The sequence below is a fragment of the Balaenoptera physalus genome, assembly GCF_965194825.1.
Source record: "Balaenoptera physalus genome assembly, chromosome: 18".
In the NCBI taxonomy this organism is placed as follows: domain Eukaryota; kingdom Metazoa; phylum Chordata; class Mammalia; order Artiodactyla; family Balaenopteridae; genus Balaenoptera; species Balaenoptera physalus.
Window position 1 is genome coordinate 72,570,494 of NC_138899.1, and position 20,879 is coordinate 72,591,372.

The window sequence follows — 20,879 nt, forward strand, 5'->3', positions numbered from 1 at the left end:
ATATCTACTATGTCAAGCACAGACATCTATTAACATGTATAAAGAATTTTAATGCTTTGATATCTTAAACCCATTACCAATCCCTAAAAAACAAAATTCAATCACAATCTACATAATGTCACTTAGAATGAGTGAGGGAAAGCACGCTACCAAATTGTAAAAGGCAAATACAATTAAGTGGATAAACTGTGAGCTATTCCTTATAGATTTTTTTCCAAATTATGGTCTATATTAAGCATATCTGTATTAAAGGTATACATGACAATGGCTTTATCAGATGCTGAATGCAAAGACACATCAGTGGTTCATTTTGTATATCTGGCAAAGACGTTCAGGTATAAATGTATTCAACTATTTTGTAAAATAAATACATATCTGTTATAGTATACCTAACATTAATTATCTTGGTATGAGTTTAATCTTAAATTTTACATAAACACAGCACTATAATCAGTAGGATGTAAGTAATATTTAGAACTTCATGAATCTGCGAAGATTATTAATTTTTCCTTTGCAGTCTGTCACTCACAGCAACATTTTTCTCTTGGTTTCTCTTTCAATTAATTACGGTAAATAATAGTCCTTATTTCATCCATCCACTGCATACATACTGAAATAAAAGACTTCAAAAGCTTTACTCATAAAATAAGAATTCAATATATTTGTAAAAACTTTATCTCCAATTCCCTATCTTATCTCTAATTCCCGAAAGTGCTACTTCAGGGAAAATTTAAAGATACAGAGCATATTCTAATACTGCCAGTAACATAAATATATTTAATTATTTTTTGGTACTCAATTAATATTTATATGAATAAACCAAGCAGTCCTATGATGAACACAACATGATGATCAAAAACATACATGAATTATAATCCCAATAATACACAAATACTTAGGTTAAATTCTAAGTGTAACTATGAAAAAGTTTACTTGAACACTTAGAAGGCTGTTATCCTACCATGATGCAAACCTCCTTTTCCTTCTTTATAGCTTTTGGCCTTTTCATTGTTTAATACTCTACTGAAATATTCAATAACAACAAGTCTAAATTTATCAACTAAAATAAGTTGCTCTGAATACCTATAGATTTGGAGGGAAAACCATGCACTTCCTGTCCATGTATTCTCCATCCACAACCCACATGATCAAAGAGAGAATTAAATGATGGAGATAGCACAATCGACCATACAAGTGACTTTCAAAATGTTGTGAAGTTTTTACCTAGTTAGAGCTATTCATATCTACCCAAAAGGCCTCCCACTTTCTTTGCTTATTAACCCCTAAATACACCAAAGATTTTCATCCTTCACCAAAATTACTCTTAAGTCTAAGTCTGTAAAATCCATGCCATCAAGGAAAGGCAATGGGGAGGAGGGGAGAATAAATATTCACTGAAACACTTACTGAGTGCCTAATACATTCCAGGCAACATGGAATACAAATGTAAGAGACACTGCCCTCTTCAGAAGCCACTAACTAAAGAGTGGAGCTGTTCAGTGCTCTAGAAGGAAGGTTTGGGATCATGGGAGATAGGCTCGAAGCATGCTGCTCTGCTGGGGTTAGCTTTGCCATGTTGAAAACATTTCTGGGACTTCCCTGGTGGCGCAGTGGTTAAGAATCCGCCTACCAATGCAGGGGACACAGGTTCGATCCCTGGTCCAGGAAGATCCCACATGCAACTGAGCCCGTGTGCCACAACTACTGAAGCCCACGCTCCTAGAGCCCATGCTCCTCAACAAGAGAAGCCGCTGCAATGAGAAGCCTGCACACCACAACAAAGAGTAGCCCCTGCTCGCCACAACTAGAGAAAGCCTGCATGTAGCAACAAAGACCCAACGCAGCCATAAATTAATTAATTAATTAAAAGAAAAAAGAAAACATCTTGTATTTTCTATTCCATAGAAATTATAATACAATCAGCTAGAGGACTATGAACTGATACTCAATGAAAGGAAAAAGAGAAAAGAGAAGTTGTGTTCAGAGGCCTTTTCAAAAGTCACTTACTAATATTAGTGTACAGGTTAAACATCTGATTACTCTACCATTTAGAGCTGGCCCATTTTGAGGATGAGAACAAATAATACTAATAAAGAAAAACTAATAAAATTTAATGTAACAAAAAGTAAAATCTTCTCATAAACATTATTTTAGATATTAAAATGCCTCCCCCCCAAAAGGGCTAATTACATTTAAATCTCAATATTTTCAAATGAAATACTATTAAACTTCAAGTATTCAAAATGCAAACCTACTAATAATTATTAACCCTACTTACCCGTTTGTCTAATGTTCTCTCTCTCACAAAATTAAGTAAGTGATCATTGACCAGAAGAATATCCTTTTTAGCAGCTGTAACTATAGACACAATAACATCATGTCTAATAGCTTCCTCAGGGTCATGTGACCTCACTTTAAGATACTCTGAAAGATAAAATTTTATTTGATTAAAATGAAACTCTGACAACTAAAATGTTCTAAAAGATTGCATAAGATCTTTGAAAGTAAACCACAACAAAAACAAAACCTAAGTAGAAGGTTCAATATTTCAAAAACATTAGGAGTAGGTAAGAGAGAAAGGGAGAAAGAGAAGGAAGGAAAGAAGGTCAGTCCTTCAGGCAAAATACAGTAGTTTACATGCAACTGAGTAGTAAACCCCCTCCCCATTTGTGGGACAGGGTAGTTAACTAAGGAGTTCCTAAACTCATTAATTCAACAAACCATATAAATGAACCAAGAAGTGTATCAATGTTAAATATTTCACTTTTGTTTTTTAAATGGTTAAAATATTCAAGTCAAGTGGTTCTAATGGGAAAAGGCTAGAGAATTCAAGTTTCTATCCCTTAACTAGGTAAACCCTTAGTGAGGTTATTGAAAGAGTAAAATTAAGGTAATGGCAGCCGAGAAATAGGATTACAGGAAAGACCGTAAGGCAATTCTGTTTAACTGAACTAAAAGAAAGGCCAAAGGGAAGACAGAAGAAATGAAACATTTAACAATTATGAGTGACTGGAGGAGAATCTTAAAGTCAAAAACATGGAAGTTCAGATCTGGCACTGAGAAAGCTGAAAGAAAAAATTAACAATCTTCAGTAATGATATATTAGGTTTAAAGAAGAGGTACCACAAGTGAACATAAATTATTATTCAGCTTTTTAATTATATGACCAGTAAGATAAAATTTCATTGTTTGGATCTGGAGTAACATACATAGCCATGTCTATAAACAAACAGTGCTTATGATTGTGAATGGATTTACGTCTCAATAAATTAACAGTTAACAATATAATGCAAAAGCTCATAAAATCAATGCCCAGGTCCTAAGCCCCTCCACCTTGAGCATCCTCTACTAACAGGAACTATTTCAAAAAGTGTTTAAGACAACATGTTGCTAAAAAACTTCTGAAGAAATGGAAATATTATTTTATGTATCACAGAAAAGAAGGTTATTTTTAGTATTGATTTCAAATGCCCCATGCTAAATATATCTCAAATTCATTTACCCATCAAGATAAAGACAGGAGTTTTATCTTTCGCTGTACTTGTTTCAAATGCAATACGTATTATTATTTCAGGTGCCACTAAAAAATGGAAAAACCAATGACACACCATCAATTTTCAGATGCATCCTCATTTCACTAAAACAAGTCATTCATATTAAACAGGTATACACAAGAGCTATTGACTTATAGATATTAACTGTGCAGAGGAAGAGAAAACAGGACAAGGAAGAAATTCTCAACAGTCAGCATGATGCAGCATCTAACAATACTCTTCCCAATATGGCTACGTCCCTCAAAACTTGGCTGAAGGCACAGGATGAAGCTCATAAACACACTATGGAGAAAAGAAGATAAATGTATGTTTTTAACATATTTATTTCAGCTCACTCCTGAAACCCTAAGAAAATGTCTTTTAAAAGAGACAAGTAACAAGAGAAGAGATCATAGCAGAAGAGATTTCTCACCAAAATTTTGGCGGATGGATTACTGGTAAATGCCCAGGGACAAAGGAGAAGGATGAAATCTAAAAGGGAAAGAAAAGTCATGACAAGCTCATTTCCAGGGTAGAAGAACCCTGAAATTCAAGGCACCAAGCAATGAGAAAGGCAGAGATGAAGACAGCAGCTGAAAACATGGAATGGAGTGGTTGAAAATCTGCATTAATAGTTAGACCCCTAGATTCTTCAAATCTGTCTTTTAGCCAACTCTAAAAATTAATATGTGCCAGGAGGCTAGAGACTAGGAAATACATAACAAGATAAATGTTTCATAAAAAATGAAACTGTACACTATCCTTTGATAAAGCAAAACATTCAAAACAATGATAAGGACTAAAAAGGTTATTGGTGAAATTATTCACATCTAAAGTATATTTCAGACAGCTATAAAAAAACAAAATATCTATTATTTAGCCAAGAGTAAACAATGCATTGAAGTTCTGACTATGGAAAAAATACTTTAAAAAGATACAGACTATGTACAAAACTACTACAGATCAACAAGAAAAAAAAAAAAAAAAACAACGAACAAGCCAATTAAAAAAGGATGGGTTTAAAATTTAAACAGATACTTCATAAAAGAACATATATATCAATATGCACATAAAAAGATGGCTAATCTCATTAGTCTTCAGGAGAATGCAAATTAAAATCACAACAAACATTAAGACCTATGAGAATGGCTAAAACCAAAAAGACTGACAATACAAAATGTTGGCAAGGATGCTGAACAACTGCACCCTCAAACATTTCTGGTGCGAGTGGGAAATAGTACAACTACTATGAAGAACTTGGTCATTTCTTATAAAGTTAAACATACATTTACCCTATGACCAGCAATTTTATTCCTAAGTAGTTCCAAAGAGAAATAGAAACATAAATCCACAGAAACACTTATACAAGAATACTCACTGTAATCTTAATCATAATCGCCCCAGACCAAAAACAACCCAGATATCCGTCAAAAGAAAAAAAAAATGGATATAAGCAAACTATGGTGTATTCATACAATGAAATACTACTCTATAATAAAAAATAAAGTAATAATACGGTGTCCCAAAGACACAAGCAATTAAAATTAAACTCCTGGTAGGATACTCTTTTCTGGGGAATATGAATAGCCAAAGAGAAAGTATCTAAACTAAAGGTTTTCCAACAAACAACCCACCCCGATCACCCTACAGTGAAGTTCAGAGTCAACAATCCCATCCATATGCTCAGGGCTTTCTGAACAGCTTTTAATTTAGTCTCCCACTCTTAATAAAAGCCGACAGCCACGGATTGCCAAGCATTTGAGGAAAGCCTCTAACATGGAAAATACAGACAAAAGCAAATAAAAAGTGGGAAAAACAAGTGGGTGAAACAGACATTTTTAAGAAAAAGAAAACTCCAAAATACTATCATTAATATTCTCAGAGAATACTGCACCCATAACACAAGAAAAGGATGCTCCAGAGTAAAAGAAACATCCAGGATAAAAGAGAAGGAGGAAGAGAAAAGGAAGAAACAGACAGACATACACAGACACACACATGCACGCATGCACACACACACACGCTCAGGGTCACACAGAAGAAAAGGGGGGAGAAAAGAAGGGAAGGAGAGGGGGAAGGCAAAAGAGAGAGGAAGAACGGATCATCTTAAGATGAATGCTGTAAAGCGGAAGCTCACACACAGCGAGCAGTCCAAGTTCAGGTGTCAGTAGGTAGACAGAGGGTTCTCCAAGCAGGGTATCTCCCATAAAAAGCAGTTTAAAATGTACTACAAGTTGGTAAAATTTTAAAAAGACTAAATAACTAAATAATAACAAGCAATAATATGAAAGATGGGAAGATAGTGCTCAGAGGTAAACCATTCAAGGGTCCTTGATTGCTCAGAAAGAAGCTAGTGTTCTGATTAACTTCAGACTTTATTAATCAACTATGCAGTAAAAGCATGAAGGAGAATGTTAACTTCCAAGCCCATATGGATAAAAAAAGGAAAAATGAGAAGAAAAGTAATCAGCTGAGCAGAAGAGAAGAAAAATAGAAATAAAAGAAGCAAAGAATAAGTATGCAAAATAGAAAACACAAAGTAAGATAGTAGGAATAAGTTCAACTATATCAAATTCAAATTATTTCAATAAAATTTTCAAATAACATAAGAATACTATGTATAACTTATGTACAGATACACATGTGACGTAGATAGAAAAACATGAACAGAATGCAGAACAAATTTAATAGACAGGTTACCCTCTAGAAGTAGGAATGAGAGGAGTTTGTGAACAGCATTTCAACTGTATCTACAATTTACTTTCTTTTTTTAACCTCCTAAGCTAATACAGCAAAATGCCAACATTTCTGAGGAAGACAGTGGCTGCCGTATTCATCCATATTCTCTGAACTATTTCATAACTTTAAAAACCTTAACAGAGCAGCAACAGTCAGATACACAGTATTCTCATTACTATAAAAATGCAAAGTTCTGAAATACCTCATCAATATACAGATTTCAGAAAAGTTACCTCCATTAAGCATGGTTAAATTAGTTCATAAATTAACGACTCTCACCTAAGTTCTCAAAATATTAAAGACGACTGAAGTCCCATAATCTATGCAAAGTCAAGACCTGTTCAAATCCAAATACCTGAAATACTTTTAGAATTGTTCTTAAATTAAGAAACCAATATTGTCTCTGATAACGCTACTTTTTATGTAAGTGCTTCTAGCCTATGTAGGTACTAGGAGATAAAAAATGTAGCTTCACCATGATGATGAACTGAAACAAGAAGACTTCACTGACAATAATCACAAAAAACAACCAAAAATAAAAAGGTTTTTTTTCCTATATATAAAACCAATTTTTTTCACCAAAGAGCATCTAGGAATATTTGCCATTATGGGTATACAGTACCTGTTAAGTCCTTTGCTAAATCAGGATGGTTCATGAGACAATGGCTAGCAAATTTCACACATTCCAGGCGAATTGGTACATGGATATCATTAAACCTGATAAAATATAAAGTCACAGAGTAATCTTTAAAATAAGAGAGACAGATAAGTGTTTAACCTGCACTTAATTTATATTTATTTCTCTAATTAAAAGAAAAAACAATTTATACAGGATAATTCAAAGCAGAACCAGACTATTTTAACAAAGTTTTTGATATACTATGTATGTAAGAATGCTTTGGAACCTCTATATGAAACTAGGTCAATCTCCTGTGAGAACTATGTACTTTTAAGGAGGATGTTTAAACAGTACACATTTGGCTCAAATATAAGAACTGGAATGACAAAATTTTTCCTATAAATAGTATACTTTCTTTTTTGTTATATATACATTTATTTATTTTATTTTATTTATTATTATTTTTGGCTGTGTTGGGTCTTTGTTGCAGCGTGCAGACTTTCTCTAGCTCAGGTGAGTGGGAGCTACTCCTTCATAGTGGCACGCAGCCTTCTCATTGCGGTGCCTTCTCTTGTTGTGGAGCATGGGCTCTAGGCATGCGGGCTTCCGTAACTGTGGCATGCAAGCTCAGTAGTTGTAGCTCGCAGGCTCTAGTGCACAGGCTCAGTAGTTGTGGCATATGGCTTAGTTTCTCCGCGGCATGTGGGATCTTCCCGGACCATGGCTCAAACCTGTGTCCCCTGCATTGGCAGGCGGATTCTTAACCACTGCGCCACCAAGGAAGCCCTATAATTTCAAATATATCTGTTTATGCAAGTATATGTGTATACATAATGCACATACACATTATTAAATCCCACATTGAAAAGAAAGCTTTTCCTCAAATTATTCTTTCTTAAATACAGAACATTCACAAATGTTTGGTAGATCTTGCACTAAACCCTGTATTACTTTATATGACTCTAAAATTGTGCCAAAATTACTCCTATCTATCATAATTATTTCCACTAATATCAAAGCAAATTTTTACATGTATATGTAAATACCTTAGTATGTATCTCTAAAAAGTTAAAACTCTTTGGTTGATAAGTCATTTAAGTATCTTTTACTCTTATATTTCCCCTCTCTTTTTCTTTTCCTTTGTAATCTGGTGAAGTAACTGTTTTGTGTTTGTGTGTGTAGTGTTTTTCCACAGTTTAGATTTTGATAATTTTATCATTCTGATGTCAATTAACAGGTTCCCCTCTCTCCTAAATCCTGCACATTAGGAATCAGGTCTAGAGACTTGATCATATTCACGTTCATTTTTTAGCAAGACTACTTGATAATGGCATTGTGTTCCTCCATCAGGAAGCACATGATGCCTAGTTGTCTCTAAACCATTGATGTTCAAAGCCTATATACATAAGTTCATTGTGGACTACAAAACAGTAGGGTTTTTTTTAGATCTTAAGTAACAACAAGAACGTTAAAGTGAAGCAAGAATTTTCCATTTGACATTTTCATAAGTCTTAATTCCCGAAGATCAAAAAGTCTCCAAATCTTGTATCACCTAATACCATAAGAAACAAAATCCAGCATCAGAAAGAAAAAAAGTCTTCTGAAGGAGCAACAAATTACTCATAAAAGATTATTATTAGGAAACAAACTGCTTTATGAAGTACACTCAAAAAAAGTCTAGTCTATAAAATCTAGTCTCTGGTCTCATATAGTTTCCTGAGTGTTCTGAATCCAAGTACTCAATCCCTGTATACTTTAACCTTTCTCAACTAAACACGTACCAAATAACCATTAAAAAGACATCTTTAAAAAAATACTCTAGCTCCCTAAAATTGGTAATAACATGCAAGTTTTATGTCATTAATAAAAAAAGGAAAAATTACAATGTAATCAAAAGGTAAAAAATTTAAATTAGAATTTTTCCTCCTAAAATCCTATAAAATAAAGTCTGGCTAATCCAAGTCCTGATTTAAAGATATATTAAATGTGTATATGTAAAACTGTATTTGTTTTAGCACATTAAATAAAATAGATTTTGATTTTAGTTGCACAGTTTAATTAAACTATTTTGCCCTCTTGCTCATTGTATTTAAGGGGAAAAAGTCTAGAAATCAAACTCAAAATGACAATGGGCTAATATTTATTAGTTTAACACACCTTGTTAAATATTATTATTGAGCTACATAAGAGATAAGAAAACAGAGTAAGAATTTAGGGCTTAACATATAAAGGCTTATATGATTTGACAAATTAGAAAAACAAGACCAGAAGAGATTATCTTTATCATAATCAGATAGTTCTGGTAACGAAATGGAAAGAAAAGTGGTGATGACAATGCAAATATTTCAATACAAAGAAAACAGAGTAAGAATCTCAATCCTATTTACTTGTTTATTTATGACTTAATTGCATTATTTGTTATAAGCATAATAATAAAAGGGGGAAAAAAATCCTCCTCTATCCTCAGGGTCAAAGTAGGTTTCAGCCAGGGCACTTGGAAGTGGTTTTAACATATTCAAGGTCGGGGTATCTTTAGAAAAGTAATAAAATAAACCCCTCTCACAGAAAAAATATAGAAACACATTCAAAATTTTTTAACCGATTTCAGGAGGTTTGTGGATCATTAAAAGCATACAAGAAGCCCAGGTTATCATTTCCTCATTATCATAAGACATGTAGAAAGGAGGTTAGTAGGAGGAATATACATAATCATTTATTTATTCATTCTATGGACACCCTTTTATCTTTACAATGTCTTCAAATAATCTAATTAAATATAATTTTTTTGTGGAGAGGCTATATCTCACCATGATGTATTTTTGGTTGGAATTAATCACTATGTAAAAATACACTTCAATTTCATGATTATAATACTTTGTGAGATAGCTTTTTAAATGTATCTTTTAAAAATTACTGAAGACAAAATAAGAAGGGGAAACTGTAAATATGGCCAATCGCCATCAGCATTCAAGAATTTCAAAATATAAAACCCCTCATTTTTATGATTTCAGGAAACAATCTTAAATGTGGGTGCTGTTTTAAAATAGTAAGTAGATATAAATACATATTACTTTTAAACAGGACACCAAAATCATATACCTGCCCAAGTAACACTGCCAAAGTGGTTTGTTTTGAGAAGCCAATTCTGAATCCTTTGCCCCAAACATTTTTGCCAGTAGTTTAACAACTTGAAGGCGTTCCTCATTATCATTGCTCTAAAACAAAACACAACCACAGCTTTAAAACCATGAGGTAGATATACTGAGAATAATTTTTCCCATGATTTCCCTTAATCTCCAATTCCACAGAAAACCTTTTATGAACTTCAGCTGAAAAATTATACATAAAAATGTTTAATATGTTTTTCATAAAATTAAATGTTACCTTAAATATTCTAATCATCTCAAATTACATTAAAGGAGTACTCTCCTACATGAAAATTCATCCCAAAGTCTGATTAAGATTTAGTGGCCCCTCCTACAATTGAGGCTTGTTTCCATTCAAAATCAAAATCAAAAACTAACTTGCATCAAACCTACTTGGGACCCTTGAAAAACTATTTGTGGTCTTTAAGAATAGACACTGATAGAGGCCAATCCTACAGTAAACAGAGACTTATGTATGAAGGTACTTGTTAAGCCCTTTGTAGAAATAAATATGCACTAAATCTCCCAACAGGAGAGTCAGTTCATCTACGTACATCAGATTCATAATGGAGTTCAACGACGTGATGAAGCCTTACACATGCAAAAACTAAAGTTTCCACTTTATATAGAAAATGGGTACTCTGGGGATGAGAACTCAAATTTTATTACTGCTTTTGGTACCTCCAACAAATGACAATATTTAAATGAATGAGCCAGCCACAATACTAGACTTGAACACAAAATGTGACAATTAGAGATTGTTAAAAGCACTAATATTCAAGGTATTGGATGGCACTGTACAGATTTTCTTTTAAATTTTAAACCAATGCCAAAGCCCATCATTTAAAGCCCCTGTGATATGACCTGACTCATCTCTATTATTTGATTATTCCTCTAAAAAAGTACGTTTTAACCCTGGCTGCACATTAGAATGACCTATAAGGCTTTTAAAAAACAACAAACAAACAAACAAAAACTCATGTCTGGACTCCACTGCCAGAAATTCTGATCTCGGTTAATGCCTGGACATCTGCTTGTTTATTAAGGCTCCACAGGTGAATATTCTAATGGGCAGCCAGGAATGATTTAAACTTACTTTATGCTACCATGCAACTGTAATTCTTTGCGTTCTGCAAATTCACCCAGCACCTTCCTACCTCTATATCATTCTGCATGCTGTTTCCTTTGCTTCAATTGTATGCTGTCTGTATCTTTTATGATACTTATAATATTTGGCCTCTTATTAGATACGGATTTTTTCCTCTTCCTCCCATAATAGATGTTAAATTTGCTGAAAGCAGGGATGATAATTCTTATTTTTGTATTTCTTACAGTATTCAATATTTTTATTAGAGAAAATCAAAGCAACAAATAATTAAAGGTATGACTGCCTTTTGCCTCATCAAAATTGCTAACTACATGAAAAAAGGGGGTAGAGGAGGCCAGTGAATCAAATGTCTCACTTGAAAAATACACCAAAAATATGCCCCAGAATAAAATGAGAATAATTATTTGCTGCATTTGGGGGGTATTTACACTACCAACATAAACTATTTATTTTGTAGTTTTCAAAGAGACAAATTCAAATTTTTAGAAACAAGAAATACAACACAGAAATCATTTAAAAACTTTTCTGGGTGGTACAGTGGGGTTCATCAAACAGTATTAATTATAACCAGATTTATTTAATCTTTATGTAATAATTTGAAAGAGAAAATATGCCCCAAATCTGCAAATGAAACTCAATTTTATGGCATAATTTAATGCCAAGGCAATAAAGACGTTACCGAAAGATTCCAGAAAGCCATGGGAAAAGCAAAGGAGCTTTCAAGATAGGCTAGGCAAGTACAAGATAATATTCATAAAGGGAAAATATTTCACCCTATGTCGATAATAGACCCTAAACTATTTTTATGGCACATCAAGGGGTCTTGGGAACCACTATAAACTATGCCTTTAAAACGTAAAAGTTTGATGTATAGCTATGATCTCAAAAGTTAGTCACAACCCAGAATTTATCTGGAAAACATCTGAAGGAAAATATCATCCTGCTAATCATTAATTCATCAGATTTTATCTGCTAGGCACCATGCCAGGCACTGGAGATACACAAATATGCAAGGCACAAACTTGTAAATAAATAACAGTAATATACCACCACATTTGTAACATTCAGTTAAAACCACTATAAGGATTAAAAAGCCACAAATAATGCGCTTTGTTATTCTGGTTGATAAAACCATATTATTTTTAGAATAGTTACCTTCAATTTAAATTCAAGCTGGGGTAAAACTGAGAGCAGCAAATGACTATCAATATTATAGAGCTCCAAAATTAAGTCAAAGACATGCTCTGACAAATCGCTGATAGATGTTTTCCCAAGCATCAGAACCTGATTAAAAAACTTTTGAGAAAGAAAATTTATCATTAATAGAAACACCATAGATAAAGTGAATTTTTTAAAATTTTATTATTCAATTAAGTTCATTATCATTCTATACAGAGTCAAAACAGGCATACCAAAACATTTTCTAAGAAGGTGGGAAATCACTACTGGCTACATAAAAACATAAAACATGGAATTCACCTCGTACATAATAAAAGACAAGTAATTTGTACTGACTCATCAATTAGCATATCAATAAATACCCTACCTACCAAATACACTTTATTCCACATTATTGGTACTTACCATATTTTATCCTATACTACAGTTATTTGTACACATGTCTTAGTTTCTCTACTAGATAAATTTCTTAAGGGCAAGGGATCACATTTTGTTCACCATAGCAGTATGGGAGACAACAGTATGGAAGACAAAGCCTTACACCTTCATAGTAGAAACCAATTCCATTTTTAAAATACGTAATTTTATATTTACAAGGCAAAACAATATCTTTCTAATACTTTTTGTCTTCTTTTATAGTCTGATAAACAATGTATACATACATACAAAGTTTATAGCACTAATTAAAGTGCAATTAAAAGCACATACAAACACAAGGAAAATCCAAATGTGAACAATTTTTTTCTATAAGCAGCCGGCACTAACTAGTTTCCACACTCAAATCATTCATCATGTTACTACTGAAAATCGTAAAAATACATGGCATAATGATCAAGTTCCTTTCTACTTAAAGTCTTCCAAATATGTAAAAAATTAACTCAGAGCATATCCCACATATTCTCCACAGCATCTTTTATCTCCTTGAAGAAGGAATTAAGGATTCTTTACACCACACAAGCTGCCCTGATCTCTTCTTTCTGTGACAGTTAACAAACAACTTGGCTTAATCAGGTTTTCTATCTGGAAAGTACAGTCAGGACTTTACATTTCAATGTCTCCTCTGCTTACTTTTAGTTCCTGTGTTGTTCTTAAGTTTTTTAGATCTACGAACCTGTACCAACCACCTAGCCATGAAGGGAAAAAAAGAAAAAATTCTATTCTACTATTCTTTCTTTATTGCTTTTAAAAATAACTCGTCTGTCCTCCATGTTCATCAATTTTGTGGGAAAAGAATTTCATGACATCAAAGGTTAAATTCTCATTCAAGTTGAAGATAAAGTGGCTTCGTTGTTTCCATTCGAAAATTTTCTCCTGTTTAAAAATGATAAATCTACCTTTCTTAACAGAAAATAATTCTTTCCAATCTGGCCATCTTGGTGATCAAACCATCCTCTTCTTCTATCAGTCTGGGGAAAACTCATTTGAAAATGGGAAAAAAACAAAACAACAACAACAACAAAAACCCAGTGTTAACTTCCTACAAAGTCCATCAAAAACATTTATTTGACACTTATAATCTCCATCTATCTCCAAGTCAGTCTTCACTGTATAACAAGAGCGTAGTACACTGCCTGACAGAGAGGTATCCAAAATAGATTCAGTAAATGAATGAATGATACGTAACAGGTACTATAATACAACTATAGGTGAAACAACCTTCCTGAGGGAATACAATTCAGTGGAAGAAGCAGATATAGATTTGAATAAAGTATTTGCTACCAAAAAACATCAGTCTTTTACTTACAAATGGTAACTAATTTTCACATAACAAATTAAATTATAACAACTGCCTCCTAATGAAAGGAGTAAGAGGAGTAAGTTAAAGGTCGATAAGAAATTCTACCTTAGATTTAAATGATCAATTTTAATTACAAAAGTGCTTTCACATCAGTTAACACATTCTCTACCATCACCCCAAGCATTAGTAACTCCAATAACTAAGGCTAAGTGAGATTAAGCAAATTAACCAAATTTTACCTACATCAAGACAAGCTTGATACATTTTTTCAATCCAACTAAATACTTCCATGCTATCCCCTAAAACTTGTGATTAAAAAGATCTGGTAAAAAATAACATTACCAAGAAGTGATCCATGTAGGAAATTTTTTGAATTGTCACTACGTACTTTTTGTTTTTGATACTGTTGTACCTTTTATGTATATATATATATATATGTGTATATATATATACATACACACACACACACACACACACACTTTTTAGTTTCATGAGTTGTCAAGTTACAAAAAATTTTATTTTAAAAAGTAATCTATAATGCCACAGTGACTTCTTAAGTTCTATATATGTAAACAACACTGTATATAAAGAGGAAACTTGAATGTGTCTATATGCATGAGAGTGAAAAAAGACACAAGTAAAAAAGAGACAAAAGTGGGGTTATTATTACCTTGACATCCTACCTCTATTTTTGCTTGCTAATTCTCTACTAGGAAGATATATGAATAATGGCTATTACATGTACAAATCCAAAAAGGCTGAGAATGATTTTTACACTGTACTAAAATCCCACAAGACAATTAAGCTCACCAGAAAGTATTTTACATGTAATTGTAGATTTATAAGGGAGAAGAGGAGGAAAAAAAAAGCAATTCTTAATGACTTCTTAGCTAACTCTCAAATAAGTCAAGGGACAAGAAAATAGGGAAAACAGAGAGAGATAAGAAAATAATGACAAAGTACTGAGAATAAATAAATATATAACTGAAAGTGTGCTCAGACTATTCTACTAATCCTGTGCTTCTTGCCCCCAACCTCAGCTTCTGATAAAGACATAACCAAGTATGGACGGGGCTTTCTATTTCTGTAGGTAAGAACTAAGAGCAGGAAATTAACATGAGGTGTAAGTGACAGGGAAATGTTTTTACCTTGATTTACCTGGGATTGCTAAAAGTATTTCCTTGGTCCTTCTATCTTTCTTTTAACTTTTATTATAAATATTTTCAGACATACACAGATGTTGAGAGAATAGTATAATGAACCTAATCACCTCATTCTATCTTGAATTTTTTTTCTTTTATTACCCAAATATTTATTTTCCCAATCCTAGAAAATATATCAGCGTAGTATAGTGTTAATTTCTTATTTTTATGCCAGAAAAAGGCATCAGAAAAAGGTAAGTGTTCCCCTAAAAAACATCCGGCTCAGCAATATCAACTTAAATAAATGACCACCAGGAGGAGCTCACCTAAGTATATCTAATGGCCATGGAAACAGTCATTCACAGGCACTTGAAGCAAAGGAAAAGGGAAGGGGCACTTAATAACAGAATGCTTAAATCTGGTTCTACAGATTTCAAGTGCCATTATGTCATAACAGAAAGAACTCAATCCACTCAATCTAACCAATTTACTGCAGCCAATACCCAAGACTCAAAAAACTTGCAGAAATCAATATTTAGAATTCCCTGGCAATCTGACTGGAGCTATTAAGATAGGTTACACAATTTAATTCTCCAGATTCTGAAAGTCCACCCTCCAAAACAATTTCTTTACAAATTAAATACATTTTTCCAAATCATCATGTGCTCACAACTATTTAAGGTCATAAGCCAGTAACAAAAACTGGAATTTACCATAGTACTGTTCCATAAAGTATGTTAATTTTCAAAGTACATCTTTTCATGATGTATTTTTATATCTAAATTAAATTTTGTATTACTTCAAGAAAAATTCTCCTTCAATAAACTTCAGGAAAATTAAGTACATAAGTAATTATAAAAGGATTTCTTTCTCACTTTTTTCAAGAAGACAGATGTACATGTTTAGATGTGGGTAAAAGTGGAAAGCAGGTGGAGAGACAGACCTGCTACACAATTCCAGAGGCCAACATCAAGACTGCATTCTAGATTTGTTCCAGTAGGTACCATTCACATGGAAAACAATGTGAATGGTGCCACCTAGAGTTGTGCAACTCAACAGAACTATGGGGGAAAAATTAAAACTTATAATAAGCTTCTATCAGTGAACTTATCAGATAAAATACATTTCTTCTGAAAATAAATAGAAGATCGTTAACCATAAGTAAGTAGATTTGAGATGATAATGAAAGGGCTCGTTTCATTGCAATTCTTCCCCCTTCTCAGAAAAGGTAGATTTATATGGAATCTACCCCAGGGAGAGCAAGATAGGTAACTTCCACCACACCGCTGTCATTCACACTTGCCTTCAATTTTTATGTCTTGATATTAGTTCATATGTTCTTCTTGTACAAATCAATTTAATTTCCAAAAAGCTGTAAGCAACTTCTCTGAATAATTATAAGTTCCATATGATTTATCTAATTACATTTAACTAGATTTCCAACAACAGAAACAGTGTATCCTGCTAACCAAAATAAAAACTGTTTTAGTTCCCAGGCAATTTGAAAGAGAGAAATGAATGAACAAAGAATATGAGAGCTAATCTTCTAGAAAATATTAACCAATAATAATTTTAAATAAGGAGAAAGAAAATACACTTAATTATTAAAACAATACAAAATGTTAAAGTATGTACCACTTGCCGAAATTCTGCTTCTAGCAGTCTTTAAAATTTTGGCTAATCTTTCTGACAACCAATTGGACAAGTAAAACTTACATTGGTAATATATGGTTCAATAGCTTGAGCTGTCCTCTTCAGTAAAGCCTTTGCCAAATCATATGCTTGCTTGTTTAAATTCTGAAGAAAAAAAAAAAAAACAGTATCTATATTATACACCACTAACTATGAAAAAGGAAATATTACCTGTATTCAAAAAGCTACTGTTAAGTCAATAAATGAGAAAGCTGTTTAAGACTCAATTCGAATAAAAGGGCGACGGCAAAGCCACTTTTCTCCTAAGACTAACTGGTCTAGTAGATCTTAAGATCCCTTCCAAGCAAGGATAATTATATTCTCTTCATATCTTTTTCATAGCATAAGGTAAACCACATAGAAAAGGTCAATAAATGTTTATTAGAAAAGGAGATACAGAGTCACTGTAAAGCTAGTTGCAAAGTCAAATCAGTTCAGCTGAGTACAAATACAGGCTATTTCACTCCAAGACCAAAAGAACCAAAACATCATAAGAGAATGAACTGGGTCCTAGTGTGGGCAGAAATGGGGAATCCACAGGTGGCGAAAGACAAAAGAGTTTGGGGCAGCTATGAGAAAGCAGATTTTCCTGAAGCACATCTCAGAGCATAGGGAAGTCCAAGGATATAAGAAACATAACAAGGGAATCCCCTGGCCGTCCAGTGGTTAGGACTCAGCGCTCTCACTGCCGGGGCCCCGGGTTTGAGCCCTGGTCAAGGAACTAAGAAACCACAAGCCATGCAGCACTGCCAAAAAAGAAAAAAAAAAAGAAACATAAACAGTCAAGTATGAAAAGAAAAAAAGTACAAGAAATACCTTAAGAAAATATGTTTCTAAGAGATTTTGATGATGGAAAGAATCATGACCAAAGATCTAAAATGGAATCACTATTCCAGTTTAAACATATTACAGAGAGCAGGAAAAGAGTATATATCCTGAAACTCACATTCAGCGTATTTTTAGACTTATCTGCATTGATGCTTTGTATTGTATCATTTCATTAATATGTAACTCCTGCTTAGTATTTTCATATATAATATGCTACAGCTTATTTACTCATTCCCCTATTCATATACATTAAACTGTCTTGTATTGATACATGCCTCCTTGTGCATATAAGAAATAATTTTCTATAAATACTACCTTTGCCATTTTTCAAATGAGCTGTTTTGCCTTGTTCTTATTTGTAGAGTTTCTCTATACACTAAACATTTGCCAATTACATGCACAACATATCTTAGAGCCTATACCTATGTTTTTACAATGCTTATGGTATCTTAGGACATACAAAAGTTTTCATTTTAATATAACCAAATATATCAATCTTTTCCTATTTGGCTTGTGCTCTCTCTATATTTTTTAAATTCTTTTCTATATTGAGGTTAATTTGTTGTTTTATATTTTCAAATAAAATTTTCAAATATTTGCTTTTCAGATTTAGATCTTTATTCTGCCCATAATTTATTTTTATGCATGGTGTGAAATAAGAATCTTATATTATTTTCCATACGGATATTCAAGTCCATTATTCCCTCCAATGACTTCCCTGTAATACTCACACTCTCAAGTTTCTATACAACCATGTACCCATTTGTAAATTTTCCATTACTTCCATATGTCCCTTTGTCTATTACTGCCTGATTACAGTCAAAGGGGCATATGGAAATAATGTCTTAACACCAGGTAAGTAAGTCCCCGCTTTCTTATTCTTATTCAAAAACCAATTTGTCAAACTACACACACATGTACATATACACACGCAATACACATTCACAATTTCTATTTTGATTAGGTTATCTATTACTATGCAGAGGAATGAAATTACTGTGATACTGAGTTTCCCATCACATAAACATAACAAATCATGCAACATGTTTAAGTCGTCTCTTACACTTCTCCAACAACTGTAATAATTTTGAACATTAAGGTCATGCACATTGTTAATAAATTTCTAAGTAGCTCAAGTCTTTGTTAAAGCTACAAATAAAAAATTTTTGAAATTATACTAACAGATTTTTATATATTGATCTTATATCTAGCGACTTTGCAGAATTTTCTTATTTGTTCTAGAAACTAATCTGTACACTGTTTTGTGTTTTCTGCACAGGCAGTCATAACATCTGCAAATAATTTCAGTCTTGTTTCTTCTTTCTAATCCTTTTATCTTTTGTCTTCTTTTACTCCACTAACTTAAGGATTCTAGTTAATGCCGATTCGAAATAGCATACTTGACTTTTTCCTGAGTAGAAGTGACATCTTGACAATGTTCCTAACTTCAAAGAAAATGTTTCAGCATTTCACCATTAAGTGCAGTATCATACATAACCTTATCAATTTAAGGAAGTTCCTTTCTATTTCAAATATGTTAATATTTTTTATCATAAGTTATACTGAATTTTATCAAATGGTTTTCTTATACATCTATTGATATTTTTTCTCTTTGTTCTGTTAATTTCCACAAATATTTTTTAATGTTAATCCATCTTTGAATTCCTAAAATTTAGCCAGTTTGCTCATTACCAATATTACTTTATATCATTCTGGATAGTGTCCACTATCATTTTATATTGGATTTACATGAATGTATTATAAATTAAATTAGCCTATTACCCTCCTTTCTTGAACTTGGTTTTCTCTCGTTTTCCCTATGAAGACTATATTCTGCTCATAATGTGAATTGTGGAGCATGCCTTCCTCTTCTATAATCTGAAAAGGTTTGCTGAATATCAGGATTATATGGCACTTAAATGATTAATAGAAATCTCCTGGTGATGAGTTTAAGTTCCTTCATGCTTGGTTTGAGTTCTGCTGCTGTTGCTATTATTACTGGCATTGTTGTTTGGGAGGAAAGATTTTTGTTTGTTTTATGGATATAGTTTTTAAAACCAGTTAAATTTCTTTTATTGGTTAAAGGATATTCAAGATTTTCTCTCTTGAGAAAAACTGGCAAGTTTTAATTTCTAGAAATTTGTTTTGTCCAACTCCAAATATGTTAGCATAAAATACTGTTCATGGAATTTTTGATCTTTTTAATGCCTGCTGTTCCTCATTTCATTCTAAAACTGTATATTAATACCATCTCCCTTTTTCTGATTCAAACTGCCAAGGGTATGCCTATTTAATATACTTTTCGAAGTACCAACATTAGGTTTTTCTGAAATGTCACTGTGAATCCCACAGGTTTTAATATGTATCATTTTAATTATCATTTCTAAATTTCTTATAACTGCCATCATGATTTACTCTTTTGACAGATTAATTATGAGTGCTACAGGCTTGTTAGTTTTGTGTTTTAAAATCCTCAAGAACTGTTGGTCTATTTGATTTATAATCAATTGGAAATGTATTAAAATGGCCCACCAAATTGTGAGTTTGTTTCTCCCTATAATTCTTTCAATGTATGCTTTATATATTTTCAGCCTATGTGAATACAAGTTTAGGCATCTTCCTGAGAACTAAAACTTATCGTTGTATAACACCCTTCTTTACTTGGTAAAGACTGTAACATCTAAAATCAATACAAGTTACTTCAGCTTTCCTTCAGTTAGTATGTGCCTGGCACAGCAAATCTTTTTTCCATCCTTTTAGTGACAACCTTTTTGTGACAGTATTTTTGTATCTCTTATTAACAATGACCAGTTGGATTATTTTTAGTCTAATCTGACAACCTGAAGTAGTAAATTTGGGCCATTTACATTTATTGTAATTCTTCCTTGCATTGTAATCCTTAAAATTTTAACATGAATACTTCATTTAAAGTTCAAAGTAGGGTTTCCCTGGTGGCATAGCGGTTAAGAACCCACCTGTCAGGGACTTGCCTGGTGGTGCAGTGGTTAAGAATCCACCTGCCAATGCAGGTGACATGGGTTCGAGCCCTGGTCTGGGAAGCTCCCACATGTCGCAGAGCAACTAAGCCCATGCACCACAACTACTGAGCCTACACTCTAGAGCCCACGAGCCACAACTACTGAGCCCGTGTGCCA

General features: G+C 33.0%; 1 protein-coding gene across 5 annotated transcripts in view; it reads right to left on the reverse strand.

Moving 5' to 3' along the window:
* The window catches only part of PDS5B (PDS5 cohesin associated factor B), a 199,996-nt gene that overhangs the window by 90,304 nt on the left and 88,813 nt on the right, over positions 1-20,879 (reverse strand). For all 5 annotated transcript variants that reach the window (XM_082435491.1, XM_082435493.1, XM_082435489.1 and 2 more), the window contains exons 7-11: positions 16,921-17,001; positions 12,301-12,441; positions 9,991-10,106; positions 6,895-6,989; positions 2,279-2,424 (exon numbers count right to left, since the gene is read on the reverse strand). In XM_082435491.1, coding sequence (XP_082291617.1) covers positions 2,279-2,424; positions 6,895-6,989; positions 9,991-10,106; positions 12,301-12,441; positions 16,921-17,001 — 579 coding nt within the window. The remainder of the gene's footprint in view (positions 1-2,278; positions 2,425-6,894; positions 6,990-9,990; positions 10,107-12,300; positions 12,442-16,920; positions 17,002-20,879) is intronic.